The following is a 19053-nucleotide window of genomic DNA, read 5'->3' on the forward strand; positions in this document are numbered from 1 at the left end:
GGCCGTTGGCGGGGGGACCACCGCGTTCGCCGTGCCCAGCACGCGGCAGCGATATATACCGACGTGGCACCCTCACATCAGCCGGCAGCGATGGTCAAATCACATCAAGGAGTTTGGTCGAAGCGCGGCCTCTCTGACTCGATCCGGCCCCTCCCCCCGCGGCTCCCGGGGAAGATCGCCTGGAACTCGCAGGCGGCCAATGTCCCAGCCTCCGTCCGCAGGATCTTCAGGACGCTCTATCTTCAACGCGGTCCGGCCCAAATTTTTCTCAGTGTGTGCCCCCAGTCTTACGCCACAGAATGGCGCGCTTCGTTTGTTCCACGGGCGGCCCTGAGAGAGGATGCGTATCTTGAAGGATTTATAGAAGCCGGAGCTCTGGAACTAGGCGGCCATCTTAGATGTGCGCAACAGCGCCCCCCCCCCAAATGTGCCGTTATATTGATAGTTCATCAATAAGCCAAGCAAACTGCCCTAGATTTCTATGCTTGTGTTACACAATACAGGACATGTGTGTGTCCCAGTGAGAATGGAACTACCGGTTGTTGCTTAAGAGGGGTGCCACACATATTGGCCTGTGGTCTGCTGCTCCGCAGTGATTTCAGACGTGATATTTCGGGGTCCCTGGATGGATGTCGGATAATTTTGTAGAATACACACCTCTCAATCTGCTGATTCCTAACAGGGAGAAAAGGGATGAGAAGAGGTTTAAGGAAGCTGCCAGAATGGCTGGTCGTGGTCAATGCAAAAGCATGCAATTTGTGAGCAGTTCAAACTGTGCAATTAGGTCATATAGTCCACAAAACTGAAGATTGATCACGGTTTTTTTTCTTCATTCGACAAGATCAAAAGTATTTACAGTGTTTAAAAAGGCAGCGGGGAGGGCCAGGGGAGCAGGCGGGCACAACAAGAGGAATATACAACCGAAAAGCTGAATTACTGATGTCTCCATCTTTACCAAACCCTATCTGTAGGAGTTGGCACATGTATGCACATTAGCAGTGCTTCAAGTGGAATTCAAAATCGAGGGCAGGCCCCGGGAAAGGGGACTTAGCCAAATTGTGCTTCTCTTAGCCTAAAAGGGGGCAGTTGGATTAGGCAAGGGTTGCTTTCTCCAAACAATACATCACGAGGCTCTGCAAACATGTAGTCTGGGTTAGAAGGTGGCCTTGTCTGCATAGTGGATATAAAGCTGCCTGTGGCCCAGTTTCACTGCCTGTGAACCAGTTTCACTGTGGCCCAATAAATCACTCCCTGTAAGTAAATCCTTTCCTCACTATATACGTCAGTGAGTAGCTCAACTTCAAAATGTAAATAGATGACGTAGGCCCAGTGTACTTAATAGTTTTTTCTTAAGGGATCATTTAGGGTTTCAGCTCCCCTGCTGTCTGCCTGTCCTGTGATATTCTATAACTAATAACACTCAGCCTCCGCTGTATTATTTAGGAGTTTGCCGAAGTATGAATCAGGAAAGTAGAGCTGATAGCATGCACACATTTCCAAACTAAAGACTGTACCATATTAAATGTGCTTTGGCTGGCCAAAGCAGACCTCGTTCAAAAGGTGTTCACTTAGCACTGACATGCTTCACCCTGCTTTCAGCTCTTTGGGGTGGGGCAGGCAGGATGCTTGGGGAATAATGAAGTTCAAGGTGGGGCTCACGTTATACTCCCTGAATGATAACCCCAAACCCAAGGAAATGAACCTTTGAAGTTTGAATTAAGAATCGTCTCCGCTATAATCTAAGCACCACAGAGGTTCATGGGTTGATGGGCTGGGTTTGGCCATGTCCAGCACAATCCCCCATGCATTTTAGCTCGCCCTGATATATATCTCCCATGAGAAACCCCTGTTAGAAAGCACCAATGTAAGCTACTTGCTGCTTTGCATAAAATCAGATGCATTTTGGGAACATAAGAATGAACACACATTATTAAATATGACATATCCATGGAAATTATTGAAGCCTACAGCCCATCTGAGCACATGATGCACCGTGGCCTTCCTGCTTATCTCATTTACAATAATGCTGTACCAGTAAATGACTGCAAGCCAGGAGTTATATCTACTTATTTTGACACACTCTGCCTTTGGGAGTCCTGCCGTCCTGCTTTAGCAGGCCAGGGGTGTTGCTAGGTCTGGAAAAGATCAGGGGCTATGCTAATGTCGGAACTGGCGGGATTCGGGGCTAGCTAGCATTTTGGTTGTGTAGCACCTGAGCTTCTATCCAGGGCTGCAACCCAAAGACCCGGGGCTATAGCCCCTCGCCCCCCCAGCCCCTAGCAATGCCTCTGAGAAGGCCCATGCTTGTTTCGCATCATATTAATCAATTGGTCTGACCCTGCTCTTGGTCACCCATGCACCTGCCAGGTGCTTCCTCAGTGGGGGGCTTAGAGAACCGCAGACAGTGCCCTTGCTCACAGGCAGTTTTTGTGGACTACTGGGGCTCCACCTACTTAAATCCCTGCACATAAGGATAAGAGCAGATGATCGGGTGACAGCACGCTGGCCTTTAAGTCATTTGGGCTTGTACTGCAATCCTAACAGCAATGAAATACTCACCAGACCATATTTTGGGTGGAAAGTAGGTGCATAGTCTGTTTTTATTTCTTGAGCTAATGTGTTTAGGTTTTTGTTAGTAAAGGGAGCTCTACGAGATAAGAACCCTTGTCGAGACCTAGGAGATGGGGACTACGGTGCCGTATCCAGGTGGCATTTGGATGTTTTCAAGAAGTCATCCCTATGCATCGGGTGTGAAAAAGTGAAACCTTTTTTTAGCCAAAATTGCCTACTCTGGCCCTCTTTGTGCAGGCCTGCAAATAAATCCTGTGAGAAGGGTGTAAGCGATTCTCTGAAATATATGCAGTGTGGCCCACTGAGGAAACTTGCACTGGCGTTTCACATGTTTAATAGCACTGCATGCAAACTATTAAATAATTGTACTCGAGTGTGGGAGCCTCTCTTCTGAGGACGAACATGGGTCAAATAACCTGTTCTATGGAATGTCTTCCACTCAGGAGGGTCTCCAACCACGGTTTAGCTCACTGCACCTTCGCAGTGACTGTGCTTAGAGAGGCGCAGATTCGCCTCACTGATGAGGCCTGACTAGGCCGAAACACGTGTCTGTCTGGGGTTGCTGTTGGTACTCTTGTTCAGAGGAGAATTGCTTAGCATTTTGATGCCGGACTGCCCAATAGGTGGGGCCAGACTGATTTGTAAATGGTTATTTCTCCTCTGTGAAATGTACAGTGAGCTAAAACGTGGTTGCAGCCCCTCTCGATTTGGGACCTACCCAGAGAACAGGTTATTTGACTGTGTTCATTCTCGGTAGAGGGACCCCCAGAAAATAATTGTGGCCAAAATGGCAGAGGAGTGCTGCTATGCTCTCTTCGTTTCAATATCAGAGGCAGCATATCCCAAGGGCGTGGCAGCTGTCTGCAGAGGTTTCCATGTCCATATTGGCATGTTGCAGGTTGCCTTTCTCTGCTCGTGTCTATGTCTGAAATGAGACGTCTTTCTTTTCTAGAGAATACGAGACCTCGAAGATAAAACAGATATCCAGAAGAGACAAATCAAGGACTTGGAGGAAAAGGTGAGTGGCTTTCTAGGTTGGCTTGATTCAACTCTGTAAAGTGCATGCCTGCCCTAATGGATGGAGGGTGTGCCATTCTCAAGTTGAAGCAGGTGCTGCACCAAGGTTTGTGTTGCTTTGTATACCATGGAGAGAGAACAAAAAAGCCTATTTTATTGAATGCTGATAAATAACTTTATATGGCAACACGATGTAAGATTTTATTTCAAATGTTTGATACTGGGGTTCTGCTTTGAATGTGCTGTCCTTCCCTTTCTTTTACTTTTCTTTATATATCTGTTGCTTGTCAATGAAGGTATGTGTTTAGAGCATGAACGGCCAGTTGTTTAAGTGGCTTGCCATACTGCGTATCTTCCTGTCGGTGGCTGCGCGTGTAGACCTGACACGCAATGGTTTGGAAAGCCCAATGGATCTGGCCGCTTGAACTCTAAGCTAAAATGACTTTGGTTTGGCCACTTAGTGTTCCCATGAGCAGAATAGAGCTGTCCAATGGGAAAAGAGCAAGAGTTTAAAAAATGTGGGTCATTCTGAAAGAGGTATGATTTGGGCACAAGCCTGGCATGGCACAAGCCTGGCACGCTGGCCTTTTTCTTGGCAGCATTTCAGACTCGCCAACCTGACAAGCCAGCTGCTGGTTTCCCCAAAGGCCCATGTGGCATCATGCTTTGAGACGGTCCTTAGATGGAGAGAGCGCGAGAGTGAGGAGACAGATGCAGAGACAGAGAACTAGGGACGGAGAGAGAGATGGGGACCGCCTAGTAATTGGTTTCTTTTTTTAACCCACTAAAAATATGTAGGTTCCTTTAAGGGAACACTGTGAGGAATTTCCATATGCCACCACTCCTTTGTAGAGCTTACACTGGCTTTGGTAAATCATGTGGGTGGGTAGAGATTGTGGGGGAGGGAATCAGTCAACAATGGCCTGACCTGAGGTGGCAAAATTGTATGCTAGAAGTTAAGGACTAAGAGAGAGCATCTTCGCCAATAATTGGGTAACTAGGAATTCCCTGGCCAATCTCCTTAGCACGTTCAGCACCGCCTCTTTGATCCACAGATGGTCAGTTGACCACTGGTTTCTGCCCCCATTTGTGATCCGAGTGTGGTCATGCACTCAAGCAAGTGTGGCTTGCTCGTTTGCGGGGAGGAGGGTCCACATGGAATGATTTTTCATAGGATGGCATGCATATGTAAAGGTGGGTATGCAGGGTATACTCTGGAATGCATGAGTACAGGACAGGCAGACGTGGCATTTTTATTATAACCTGAGTTGTACACATGGTCAATGGCTGCCAAACATGATCTTATTCTCTTTTCCTGCAGTTCCTCTTTCTCTTCTTGTTCTTCTCCCTTGCCTTTATTCTTTGGCCTTGATGTCACATTGCCTCTTAAGAAGGTAAGCAACACCACTCTTAATTGTCTTTCTCATTTAAAGAAAAGTACCCATATGTTTGTGCGCCTTCACCAGTGTGCCTCACACGCTCTACTCTAGAACGTGGCCCTAATCCAGGTTCTGTCAGGTCCTGGAACAGGGGACTGCAACCAGCAGCTCCCTGGGCGTTTGGATAATGACTCCTGTGATCCCTAATCATTCAGTAGGATGGCAGGGGCTGATGGTAGTTGTAGTGCAAAACATCTGGTGATCCAAAGGATGCAGACCCCTGTCCTAGAAGAAAGCCTGAAATCCTTCGCAGATGGCTCCAGGGTAGAGATGCGATGTGATCAGGCCTCACCCCCCTCAACTTCCCAGAGTTGAGAAAAAAAATGTGTTTACTGGTGTAAGGTGGGTTTTATCATGGGGAAGAGATCCTGAATTGTATTACTTATACAACAGTTTGAATAACAATTCAATTTTATTCACACTCTACAAAATCATATAGCTTCTAAATGACAAAATTCCAACCTTTCCTCGATTGCTGACCAGCACTTTAATTACTAAAGAAAGTAGTGTTTTGTTAATTTCTATTGATGAAGCACCACTGTTAATTTAAATAAATGTTAATTGCAGAAACAACATCAGCACGTTACAAGTTTGCAGGAGTTTGTGTAATAATGTTTGATAAAATTAGAACAATTTGCCAAGAGATAACAGAGGACATTTTTTAAACCTCCACAAACTCACATAATTCCAATATTTAATTGCACAGAATCCTGCTGAAAAGGAACATTTCACATCTACATTCACATCTACTGCAGGGTCATTGAATCTTCACCTCCGAAATGTGCAAATAATTAAAGTGTACCTAATTTTCAGTTGCTACGTATTGTTCCATGATAGATGTGCTGCCCACTGGGAACATATACTCTGCATCGGTGCCATGCACTTGTGTTCTGTGGATGTGTCCTGTATGTATAAGGGACGTTTCCTCGAACCAGGTGACTTTGGAAGGCCAATAGGGATGCACAGTCTCAGGGACAATCCTGGCCTAGGGAACCTGCTCCAGATATCCATATTTGCCTGTCCACTTTTGCAAGCGAACACAAAAAGTCTGCTCATGTGAGTTACTGTATGCTCCTTCAGCATCCCACTCACAGCTGCTTGGATTTTCAGTTGTGGACACCAGCTGTGGGCACCTGCATCCCTTGTGATGCTGCCCTGAACCATCCGTAACCTCTTCTCCAGATCCAGCACCTAGCACGCTCCAGAGGAGCAGGAACTTGCATCCTCTCCTTACTGATACTGACTTGCCTTCAATAACGCAAAACAGCAAGACAAATGATAACTCATTAGAGGGCAGTAGGCGACCTCTTACCAAATGGTACAGCCCTTTGAATGGAATATTATTGCTTAATGAACAAATTATTAAAAAAGAATATTCCCTTATCTACAATGACAATGTTTTCCATTGTATGCTGTATTGTTTAAAGCACAGACCTAGCTCTAGAACAGCAGAGCGCTGTACAGGGTGTGAGTAGCCAACATTTCCCCTGACATCTTTTAACAGTAGCGCAGTACTGTGAGGTCTGTGCATTAGTATGTGCACCCAATGGAATGAGTTCTTGGTCAGGTGTTGCTGGAAGAGCCATGTTTTGAGAGATTTGCAAAATTGGAGAATTGTGGGGGCATCCCGAGCCGACATGGAATAGAGTTCCATAGAGTGGTTGAATGACAAGGGAAGGATTGTTTGCGGGTCCTCTCTTTGTGGACAGGTACGCTGGTGTCCTACTTGTGACTGCTTTGAAGATGATATATGCAATCTTCAACAGTACCCTGGCTTGGAATGGAAGCCAATGTAGTTTGCGTAGGATGGGGATGATTTGGTCAAATTTCCATGCTGCAATAGTAAAATGTGCTGCAGCATGGTGGACTGCTTTTAGGGGAGCCAAGTGAGCAGTTGGGAACCCTGTCTGGAGAGCATTTCCTGCATTGGTGTGTGAGACCAAAAGGGGCCTGCACTACAGTCCAGAAGTCCTGTGGCGAGATGAAGGCTTTCATTTTCAAGTGTAGACAGTCTGAGCCAGAATGTGGGCCTTCTTGGCTATGCGTTTCTGGAAGGACAGGCTGCTGTCAATGGTGGAGCCTAAGGATTTTGTTGTGTCTGAGAGTTGAGGATAAAATACCTCTTTGTTCTACAAGTTATTTTTTAGTGGGCAAACCGATGAGATGAGGACAAATTCAGTCTTGGATAGTTTTAATTTGGGGTAAGCAGGCGACATCCAGAACTGGCTGGCGGCAAAGTAATCTCTGAGACGAATGATGTCCGGGATGTTATTTACTCTCATGTACAACTGAGTATCGTCTGCGTATTGGTGGGTGGTTATATTGGGAAATTTGAGGAGAGTGCCCAGAGGCTCCATGTAAAGATTAAAAAGGATTGGTGAGAGGATGGATCCTTGGGGGACTCCGCAGGACACCTGGAGTTGATTAGGACAAAACAAATTCATCTGGACAGCCTGGTGTCTGCCTGAGAGGTAGGAGTTAAACCAATTCAGGATAGTGCCAGAGAATCCCATCCTGTCAGCAAGGAGGGAGAAAATGATGCGGTGGTCGATGGAGTCGAATGCAGCCGAGAGGTCAAGGAGGATGAGAATATATGAGTCACCCTTATCCATGATTGAGAGGGCATCATCCACCACCTGGATGGTGGCTGTCTCAATGCTTCACTTTGGTTGGAACCCTGTCTGATTGTCATTTAGCAGGTGGCATTGTTTGGGTCTGGCACATAGTTGTGTAGCAACTACTTTTTCCAAGATTTTACCAAGAAACTGGAGGTTCATAATGGCCATAGTTGGCCAGGTCACCTGGATCTAGGATTGGCGTTTTCAAAAGAGGTTGTATGAAACCAGTCTTGAGGGTGCTCGGGAATGATCCTTCTGCGAGGGAGGCATTGATGATGCTCTGGAGTGCATTGAGCACCAAAAGAGTAAGAAGTAGGTTTGAGGAAGGAAATAATTTTTAGGAGATCATTGGGAAAGAGAGGAGAGAATTTGGTCCTGAGCTGCAGTGTGCATGCTGGGGTGCAGAGGATGCTATTGCTGTGGAGGTTGATTTGATGGTCTTGTGGATTTCCTCAAATGTTTCAATAAAAAATGTGTTGATTCCACCGTATTTTCCCTGAGCTGCTGGTACCTCGGGTGAGGGTGAGGGTGAGGGTTTGGAACAATGCTTTACAACTTCAAAGAGGGCAGTGCTTCTGTCAGGCTGCTGCAATGATGGTAAGCAGCTTTGGCCTCTGTGATCAGAATCCTATGGTTTGCGCAGAGAGATTGGAGCTTCGTAAGGTCTCCAGAGTTATGGTTTTTGCACCACCATTTTTCTACGGCTCTGATTGAGCATTTGTTGTAGGCTAGCTTGGGTGTGTACCATAGGGCAGATGAGTGTCCACCAGTTTTCATAGCAGAGTTACTGAATAATTCCAGGAGACCCAAGGCATTCCATGTGGTGGGGAAGTCTACAAAGTTGTCTTCCAGCTCATTGACCGGGCAGGTTTTAAATGAGCAGTGGTGAGTGAGGGGGGATTTAGCCTGACCTTTGCATGCCATAGTCGAGTGTGTGACTGATAGCCACGTGGTCAGACCAGTCAGGTGGGATAGGGTCTGCAGAGGATACGCAGGGGAATGATGTGAAAACTAAGTCTAGGGTGTTGCCTTTGTTCTGCGTGGGGGAGAGCACAATTTGCTTAAGGTCCATGTAAGCGGTCAGTGTAAAAAGCGTGATTCAAGTGTGTTTGTCAGCCTGTGACTCAGGCACATTAAAATCACAGAGAAATACCTTATAAGAATGTGCTAATTAGGCACAGTAGAGTATGTTGGAGATGTCTGCAATGAAAGAGTCACTCCTGTGAGGTGGTCTCTACATGAGGTGGAAGTTGATGGATTCCTTGTGTGATAGAGGGAACCATCAGGCCAGTGATTCAATTGAGCTTGTTCTGTGAGAGGGGATGATGTAGCATGGCCAATCGCTCCCGTGGATGATTACCACTCCACCTCCTGCCCTTCCTGGCCAGACGGCATGTTGGATGCAGTAGCCTTGGGGTAGGAGGACATTGAAACTATGTGGGGAAGATAGGTTAAACCATGATTCAGTGATGAACAGGGCATAAGGGCTGTTGTATGAGAAGAGGTCAGCAATTTCTGCCATGTGAGTAACTGCTGAGCGAGCATTGATCAATATGAGAAGGCGTGTGCATGTGGTCCGTGGGTGTTAGATGGGGCAAGGGCAATATTGATGAGGTAACTTGCAGGGGCTGCCCAGGACACTTGGCCATTCAAGCCTTAGTGAGAGTAGGGATGGGCTGTGGAGGGAGGAGACACATGGTGATGTATTTTGGTGAGTAGCAGTATTAGCGGTTAGTTTGTAGGTGAAATGCAGGAGAGTGAGTTAGGCCCTTGGCTCTAGCAGGCTCCAACAGGCACAAACAGGTGAGGACCTTGTCTTCACCCATCCTTTGCTGAGGACACCGGCGATGAGAACGCCTAAGGAGGACTGATTAAATAGCGGGTGAGCAGGGCCTGGTCATGTGACCAGAAGCCTAGTCAATGTTGTCTTCCTGGTTCTGGCCTATAGTCCTAAGTGGAGACCTGGAAGGTCTGAAACCTGGAGGTTGGCGGAGCAACTGAGTGGCAGGGTCTTGTCATGTGACCAGCAGACTACTCTATGCTATCTGCCTAGAGCTGGCTTAGAGTCCTTAAATAGAGTATTGGAAGGCTCGATAACTGGTGGTGGGTGGAGCACCTGCCAAGGTGTACAACTAATGTAGACAGTCAACCATTGGCCCAGAGCTTGTCTAACATCATCTGGCTGGGACCAGATTGTGTAGCACTGGGGCCCTACTTTGGGTGACTCTTTTGTCAAAGGAATAGTAACAATTTCATGAATATATATGATGTCTGTCTGGAAATGAACTTTAGATCAAAATAAAGCAAGAAAAATTATGAGTACTCTCTTAGTAAGTAATTGAACAGTTTGTGGCTAATAAAATATTAACTCTATTCCAATTTTAACCTTTTGACTAGCACAACAGGCTCTTGCTGCTGCATTGCCACAATATCTTTATGTGTGAAATGTGTCATTTAATTTTTTTATATGTTTTTTTTTTATAACATGCTTAATACCGATGCGATTTCTAAGCACGGACACAGGATTTGAACCTGTGTTGCTCTGCGTCGTCTTCCTTCCAAGACAAACAGGTTGACACTGAGCTATACTACCCGTGCTCATGATTGACAAATGACTTCTATTGGTGGATAATGCACAGTGAACAAACTCAAATTCCATGTTATTGAAGAAAAATGTAATCTCGTTACAAAAGATGTATGGTTTTGTGAATAACAGAACAATATAATCCATTTAAGTTTTCTCAGGTACCAAAACATATGACAATAATCTCTTTTGAAGCACATTGCATGTCACTTTTTTCTGATGAACTTTCATGTTGTCCCCCTTAAAACTTGCATAGATAATGCTACTTAGTGGATGGACAAAACTAACTTTATTACCATGACTAACAATCTGAGGTTCCAAACAAGCTCTTTGTGGACTCAAAGGGGGCGACCATCTTGAAGTGTGTTATTTCCTAGCTAGAGCTCCCCCATCCCTTACTTTGGACCTCCTTTTCAAAGTGCCTGGGACAAGAAACTTCTATTACAAAAGTAGAGGAATCTGCTGCCGTGTTACTTTATTTTAAAGTTGGGATTTCTTGCAGGGCGTTTCAGTATGTGGAATTAGTATTTTTCGTTCCTCCCACTTGAAAATGGGTCTGAAATATTGAAACGTCCAAAAGGAAGACTGCCTTCATCCCTTCACTGACCTTAGCTTAGATATACACGTCCTAAGAAAGCATCATGCTTACTTGAAAAGGGCCCTTAGAAACTCGCACTGCTAGAGTCATTTCAGTAATAAAAAAACATATCTGCCATTCCTTTTTATGGAAATTGCTGGTCCGTTTGTTTTGTCTGATGCATCTTTTTGTTTTTGCAGCGTTCCAGACTCCACGGATAACTCCTTAGAAGGGCAAATGCTTCCAAATCTGCAATGAAGGAAACCTTGTTTACACCGGTTAAAAACTCTGTAGCCAGGACTACTCCCTTCCGCTGTGCATTTTAAAGCCATTCCTCTGGGTTTGCTACTTGACACAACCTGTCTAAAGCTACACTATATGCTGCAGTTAATTACAAGTGCATACGTCGATGTAAGAAGGACTAAAAAAGCTGTGAACCTATATATCCTTTAATTTAAAGAAAAAAGGATTGAACAAGTAGCAGCATGAGAGCAAGTCAAGCAACATATGTGTCTTGGATATGGAACCAAAGTTACTAAGGAACCATCTATTATATCCCTGCTGTGCAGGGGGGTGATTTTAATGTAACACCATGAAATTGCAGAAAGGTTTATGTACACATTAACACACACACACACACACCAGGAAAAAAGTGGGATGAACTCTCAAAATCCATCGGAGGATATTTCCAATAAATTATTACATTCTCAGTGTTTGGCTTGCTTTCTACGGGGTCTCTTAGCTTAAAATCTCAGGAACAGTGAAGCTGCAACACTCAGGCTCTAAACAAAGGACATATAGCACTTCACCAGTTCATTCAAATGCCTGCATTTCTGAGTTCCTGGTGAATGGCAGGAAGTGCTCAACAGAGGAGCCTAATTCACAAATTGAGTCGGGGCCCAACCTAACGTTTGCTCATCTAGTGAATAATTCTGCCTTGAAACAGAGGACGTTTTCAGAATACATATTCCTTTACTCCATAAATGTCGATGTTGATGAAGGCCAAGCCACAAAATGGCTGCATGACCTCCTAACATCTTCCCAAAAGACTCTTTGAAAGTTCATGCTAATGTTACAATTTGTTTGCCGTTGAGGAATTTGATTTGGTTCCGTGTTGAGCTCCGTGGTCCAATCATTGGAAAATGTATGGTGTTTATCAAGATAAGAATCCCTGTGCATGTCGTAATGCACCTTGAAAACAACAAGGTAGCAGCATTCTCAGACATGAGTGAATGGCTGAAATAATTCTACCAGAAAGTCTTGGTTTCTGTGCCGTGGTACAATGACAGACATGTTATAAAACAAACTATTTCGATATTGTATATATCTCCATACCCTGACCTGAGTAGCTGGATATGGCAAGGTACTCCTGGTTGTTATCCAATAGGCTTCGCTCACAGGAAGGAGTTGAGCCATCTCCTAGCATGTGCGTGTGGCACATTAAAATCAAAAACCGGCATGCTGAGTTACATGATGGACGGATGACGAATGATACGTCGTGAGCTTCTAGTCATGCACATTGACGGAGTACGCTGCTATACCTCTTTGTGGTGGTTCCACGGCTTTTACTCTGTTATGTTTATGGTGGTAACTCGAGGTCATCATTGCGGACCACCACGATTCCAAGATGATGTGTGTGAGCGAGAGGGCTTCTGTTATGCATCATGCAGCTGGTTCAAGGCACGTGTCAAGATGTTAGAAAGGGCACCCTACTTCTGCAAAGAGAATGGCATGAGACCTGCCTGGCCTGAAGGGCTATTACCAGGCTATTACCGGAGAAATGAGCTTCGTCTGTAGCTTGATGAAGTATTTGTGGTCTGGTATGTGAGCGGGACACTGGGACATTGGGCATTGCTATTCTGCCAGGTGGTTGGCACGGAAGATTTGAATTATTATCAGATGTCTTTTGCTCTAGGGTTTGGTTGAGAATGAATGGTGTGATGATTACATAAACATATTTGGAAGAGGCATGGAGGTCCCCTGTAGTGGTTACTTTGTGTGCCAGCAAAGAGCTTTACCACTGGCAGGGGACTGGTGAGATGCCGGTTGCCATTCTTCAAGCTTGTGAGCCTACTGGCTGTCGGCAGCAACCTTTATGTTCTTTATTTAGATTTGATGTGTGCCGTGTGTGGGTATTGGGCGTTCCTGTGGGCAAGCTCAGTGTTTGGACCACAATGGCAAGGCCATTCTCTGATGTGAAATCAAAATATTACATCGTGTCTGCAAACTCCACCTCTCCAGATGCTTTGGACTAGTCCACCCATGATCTTTCATTGGACTGTGCTGAGTAGGGCTGATGGGAGCTGTAGTCCAAAACATCTGGAAAGCTAAAGGATGAAAACCCCTGCTATATACACCTTGGTGCGGGCGTTGACAAAAGTCGACTTTAGCACTGCACTCATCACTGCACTAGGACTACACAGTCTAGTGTATTTACTTTTTTAGTGGGTATGCCACATTATGCGATTTCAAATTTTTAGATTTGGTTCTGGGTTTTTGGTTGTTGAACCACAGACGGACAAGGTCGGTTTTCTCTTCTCTTTGTTCACCAAGAAGACAGGTGGACAGAATGCCAGTGGCTTTGAAGGCCAGCAGGACAGTCCGTCAGATGTGGAGCTCACGTGATGTGTGACTGACTGCCTGAGTCCTATTGACATTTTAGAGTGGCTGACATGTTGAGATCTCTCCCCGGTTGCCCCGGGCCCTTCCCACTGAGTAGCAGAAGTGTCAGTGCATTTGCCACTTGTTCTTTTCCTGGCACGCCTTGGAGTGTTTGCAAGAATGACACATTTGTTTTGGAACAGCATCTCTCTCTCTGTCTCTCTCTCCCTCTTTCTCTCAGACTGTTGTGGGTGTCATGTGTGCAGGCTCAGACTGGCCTATAGGGCAATAGGCCCATGGTGGAACCAAAAACGCAAAATGCTGGTGTGGGGCAGTTTTTCTGGTCAAAGTGGGCTGCTTTTTTGACCAATGTGGGCCAGTTTAATGAGTTACTTCACCTTGCAGCTAGTAGTTTTGACCAGTGGTGCTGAATAAATGTTCTTTAAAATTCACATTTCATCAAAAAAACTCCCCCTTGGGTACTATTCAAAGAGTTCCACAAAAGGAATGAATTGCCATTTGCAACTGTGGGCCACTTTTTCATTGGTGCCCTGGACAATTGTATGGCCCAATCTGACCATGCATGTGTACAGAGAATAACAGTACATGATTTAACAGAGGGCTGCTCCCTCAGGTGTCATAGATCTAATGTAATTGTATATACTTCTAAAAGCTGGTCTGTATGTACTTAAAGTGGGTCTCCAGTCAAATGAAACGAAGTCGGAATGTGGTATCCTTCCTGTGCATGGACTGGATCTCGGTCAGTGTGTGCTTTCAATGTAGTGTCCAGCAAGGAGCGAGCCAGTCTCCCATCACACCCCTTCCCACTCTAGGGAGGGTCTGGAGGCAACTAAGAATCAATGGCCCTCATTACAAGGTGGGCGCAAAGGGATACCGGGCACCTGTAACGACACCGGTGCCGGTAATCCCTTTGCGCCCTATTCCGAGGTCCCTTTGCGGGTCCTTCCCTTAATGCCTGGTTTTACCAGGAGTTAAGGACGGGACCTGCAAAGGGATACCGGGGTCAATAGCGGTACCGCAATTTGCCGTACCGTTATTGACGCCTTCCCCCTTCCCATTGAGCCCTATGGGAGCTCAAATGGGAATGGGGAATGGCTTTACAAATGGGGACTTACTGGTCCCGCCAAGGTCGGACTGGACCGGTAAGTCCCCATACCACCAAGTCGGTACCGGTATTGGTGCTAGTCATGGCGCCATGACTAGCACCAACCTCGGAATGAGGGCCAATGTCTTTGTTGAAGGCCACACATTTCCCTGTTGGGTGCTGGTGTTTGTTGTAGTGCACATCCCCATCCATAATGGGCACGGGATAGCTGCTTGGTTTGTTCCTGTTAGAGTCCCACCCCCCTCGGCCATGTGCATGGTCTTGGTGGTAGCACATCAGGGCGTTCTGTGCCTCCCACAATTTACTGCCTGCACTGATGTTGTCTACGCGCCGTCCTGGTCTTGACTGACCACAATCCCTTATCCACACATCAAAATGCTTACAGTTAAACATTTTAAAGTATCACTATTTAGCCTTTCTGAATTCAACGTTGGCAATTCATGGTCTTCCCTGGCCCAGACCTGACACCCCTTTGCAAGACTCAAAACCGCCTTCCTTCTGATCAGTGTCACAGCCACACTATTCTATAGCCTCGACCAGCAAACCCTCTCAAAAGTCTGATCACAGTGCACACGAAACTCATGCCTTATAACGTCGCTGCGACGTGGCGACCTTGTTGCCTGCGAGTACACCTTCCGCTCATAGATCAGCGAATGCTAAAGTGCCAGTATAGGCCGGTGCCCCCTCAAACAAAGGGAATTCTGTAAAAGAAACTCTGGGCCTGTCCTATGCAGCGGCGGGCAATGTCTCTTTCTGCAGACAAAGGTGTAGCTTTACAGTCCGGTTTACCAGACAACTCCATGCCACCAGCGACACCAAACCTTAGATTCCAACTTGTCCTATTCCAGACTATGGTAGTTTGGTAATTTACTCCAAATGGTCCATTTGGAAAAGACCAAGAATACAGTGAATATATTAGGTCATGAAATAAAAGCATGGGACTGGAAACATGGAGACTGGATGACAAATCTTCATTTAGACACGTCATGGATAAGATGTCATGTCATGGGAAATGGACTTCTCCAGGTTTCCGGAGATTTGGAGTCCTTGGCCCCTCCTCTGCCCCCACCCGTATCCCCCCACTGTATATCTGTTCTTTTGTTACCTCTGAAAAGCGCTCCGTTATGTATCCGCGCTCAACAAATACCATATTAATAATCATAATAATTGGCTACCAGCAATCATAATCTCTTTAGTTACATACTTTGCATTTGTTTACCTCCAAAGCCATTGGCTGACCTCCCCCTCACCTTCTAATTGGATCTTCCTTTGTATTGAGGCCTATGCAGGATGGGAAGAGCAAGCACTTAAATGGTTCTAGTTAGAGCTGAGAATGCTTTCATTTGCGTTCACTGGAATAATTTGATTAAATTAAGGTCAAATATCTATACATTTTCCGCACTGCACATCTTGAGTTAAAAGTGCATTTGAAACTAATGTGTGACTACTGTTGCAGCAGTACCATCAGAAATCACAATGGGTCAAATTTTAAATGAGCTGGTAATTGGCAGCAGAGTGCTCTAGCCACTGACCTTTACGTGCCTGCGGCTCTCGCTATGTGATTTTGATAGTTTCGCCATCTTTTTAAAACATGCACACACATCCAGGTGGTTTCAGGTTTCTCTGCCTTTTTACTCCCTTTACAATTGTTAATGTGCCCACAAAGAATAGCTACGGCAGACTACATTAACATGAAGATCCAATGTATTCTGCCTCTTTTTTAAAACAGGCATGATCCAGAGTGATTCCAGCATCTACACATGCAGGAAAATGTGATAAGTGCATAGACGCAGGCATGATTTCAGTATGGAGCTGGTTGAGGCCGCAGGAGCAGGCTTTCCGCTCATTGCCCCGTCCCTGCTGTAAATGCATCAAAATGGCACAGATCGTAATATACTCTCTGCCAGTAGTACAATATGATCTGTGTCCGCCTCTGCCTGCATCACAATGACCAAGACTGGTTTTGCATGAAATCATTCATTATTTATAGAATGTACAGACCAAACACGTTTTGGGGAAATAGAGGGTGTTGGGTGGATGAGGTGACACATGCATCTTGGATAACATCCTTATAATTTGATTTATATATGAGATTTTGATTCTGGATGAGAACATACATAGCACACATTTTGTTTAAGGGTCCCTCGCCTGAAAATAAGATTAGGACATTGCACTGTAAAGTGTGCCCTATAGTTAATGGAGTGAGTAATACTCACAACATTGTCAATAAGTCCTCGTTGCATTTGTGGACATGTTACACATTACTACAATAGTCAATATTTAAGTGGGTTGTTGGAACTTTTTTAGTGATTGTGGGAGTGCAGACAACAGATTATATTTTTGGCATATCTACACTTTCTAGCGGGGGAGGTATAGTAAGAGATCTGTCTTCCTTGGAGTGTGAGGCTGGGTTAAGCCTCATCCCTAGGAACAGCAGCGTGCTAGCATCTGTTTTACTTATTCACTAAAAGGTTATCAGGAGTAACTCCTTACTTTGATTAATAAGTCAGGAGCAAGTCAGTGTTACTGATGACTGCTTTGTGACTCCTCAGGACTAAACTGGAGTTCCTTATGGTTACGTCTGAGAGTTGACCCCAATGTATTATCTGTGTGTTGGTTATGCTTTGTGCACAGTCCTCCCTTTGAGGAACAAACTGTTATGCACATTTCCATGAAATGCTTTAATGCGGAATATACTGAACAGGCTCTTTCTGTATTTAAAGTAGCGCTGCCACCCACGTTTCCCAGACTGTACACTTTGGTCTTCAAGCTTTGGGGCAGGCCTCCGTAGAACCCATGGGGTGGCATGAGGTTCTCAAAAAAGGGATTGGGGTGACTGCTTTTAATAGAAAATATAAGCAGTTCTAGCTTGTGGGGGAGGCCTGGATATAATAATTGTATTCAAAGGGGAGATAAAGTAGAAACATTTTTGAATATCGCTGCTGTACTGGAGTCAATAGGGACTTGGTGCTTGGACAGGGTGGCAAAGTGCGGCCTTTTTTTGGAGGCCCCACTCGCATGGCGTGGAATGACTGCAAGGCGCTCGCTCATTTCATATGATTGTTCTTTGAACTTGAAAGGCATGAGCAGGCCGAATTCTCATCTTTTTTGGCATTTTGGTCGCCTGTTTCTCTACAGTAGTTTGTGGGAATTGCCAGTTCTATCGAAGTCTGGTGGCAAAGCAAGGGGGAATCACGTGCATATATTGAGCCTGCGTGTGACGTCAGATGTAGGCTTCGATAAGGCGCTACTCTAGTCACAGACTGAGGTTCAGGCTGATGAAGGATTATGCCATGGCTCTCTTAGAGTCCCAGTGGCAAAACCAGGCATGAAACCTGCAACCTCCGGGCTCTGCATCGTTTTTCTTTGCATAGTGGGACAACCACACCGCCTCCTTGTATTTATGACGGGATACATTTCACAAGTTCTGTAATTGTCATGAGCTGTTCATTGTTCTAGGTAACTCATGATTGCCCTTACCACTCCACCCATTGCAAACAGTGTCAGATTTTAAAAATGTCCTTGTTGAAAATCCAATAATTATTGTATCATGTGTTTTAATATAGCTCTTCATGCTGGGTACCTCTTGCTTCTAAGCACATTAATAAGCTCTGTTAACATTAATAAGCTCTGTTATTATTACCCAATATGTATTTATTTATTTATTTTTACATTCATAGAGCGCACAAAGCCCGCGGGCATCCAGTGACTTACATTTTAGTACAAGCATTTAATAGCACTCGGAAGGAAGAAGGCAGAATGAGCCCGGCCGGCAGATGAACTCACAGATGTTCCCCCATGTGAGAAATGAGCGCTGAACTCTATAGGACTGCCCGTGTGTCGTCTTTAGCACAGTGTTCATGTCTACAGTCACGCCTGTCTTCTCAATTATAGTAACATGTTTAAAACCTTTATTTATTCGAATTTGTTTCAAAATGTCTATCTCAAATTTCGATTTGCAAGACCAGAATTCTAAAGAGGCCTACGAGGTGTATTTTGATAACCTCGGTTTATAAAAGCATATAACAATGAGTCCCGAAAGCTTAGTGGCCTCAATCTTATGCATGAGGAGGCCGGGCCTCCCACTAACACCAACGAGGTGCTCTTTCTGAACACTGCCACGTCCAAACAGAATGCTTCTTTTCCTACTTTTGCTCAAGGCATGTGGCAAAACAAAACAACACGTGCATAGAGGTGCCTTATTTTTCACTTGAAATTGGTTACATGACAGTGCCCTTTTAATGGTAGCAACGGCGCCATTTTATTCTTCGGTTATATCTAGCTACACTTGATATTTAAGTCAACCTTAATAGAACACAAGAGGGCAGTATTGCCCACAACATGAAAATCCAACTCCATTGATGCGGATGCCTTAGCCACCGTTGTAAAAAATCGCGTTGGGCATAACCTAGTAAGGAGATGCCCATGGAATGGGCACATGGTATTCATGTTTTGTTTCTTTTAGGTATTTTGCACAGATGCCAACTCTTGGAAATATCTATCGGTTCGTTTTTGAGAAA

At 45.2% G+C, this 19053-nt stretch overlaps 1 protein-coding gene across 2 annotated transcripts in view; it reads left to right on the forward strand.

Annotated features, from left to right (window-relative positions):
• JAKMIP2 (janus kinase and microtubule interacting protein 2) overlaps positions 1–11516 on the forward strand; it is a 562748-nt gene extending 551232 nt beyond the window's left edge. For both annotated transcript variants that reach the window (XM_069652427.1, XM_069652428.1), the window contains exons 21-23: positions 3524–3589; positions 4910–4982; positions 11007–11516. In XM_069652427.1, the coding sequence (XP_069508528.1) occupies positions 3524–3589; positions 4910–4960 (117 nt within the window). In that variant the 3' untranslated portion in view covers positions 4961–4982; positions 11007–11516. The remainder of the gene's footprint in view (positions 1–3523; positions 3590–4909; positions 4983–11006) is intronic.
• Positions 11517–19053: the final 7537 nt, after the last annotated feature.

The sequence above is a fragment of the Ambystoma mexicanum genome, chromosome 3p (genome assembly GCF_040938575.1).
Source record: "Ambystoma mexicanum isolate Mex_15411 chromosome 3p, UKY_AmexF1_1, whole genome shotgun sequence".
Lineage (NCBI taxonomy): Eukaryota > Metazoa > Chordata > Amphibia > Caudata > Ambystomatidae > Ambystoma > Ambystoma mexicanum.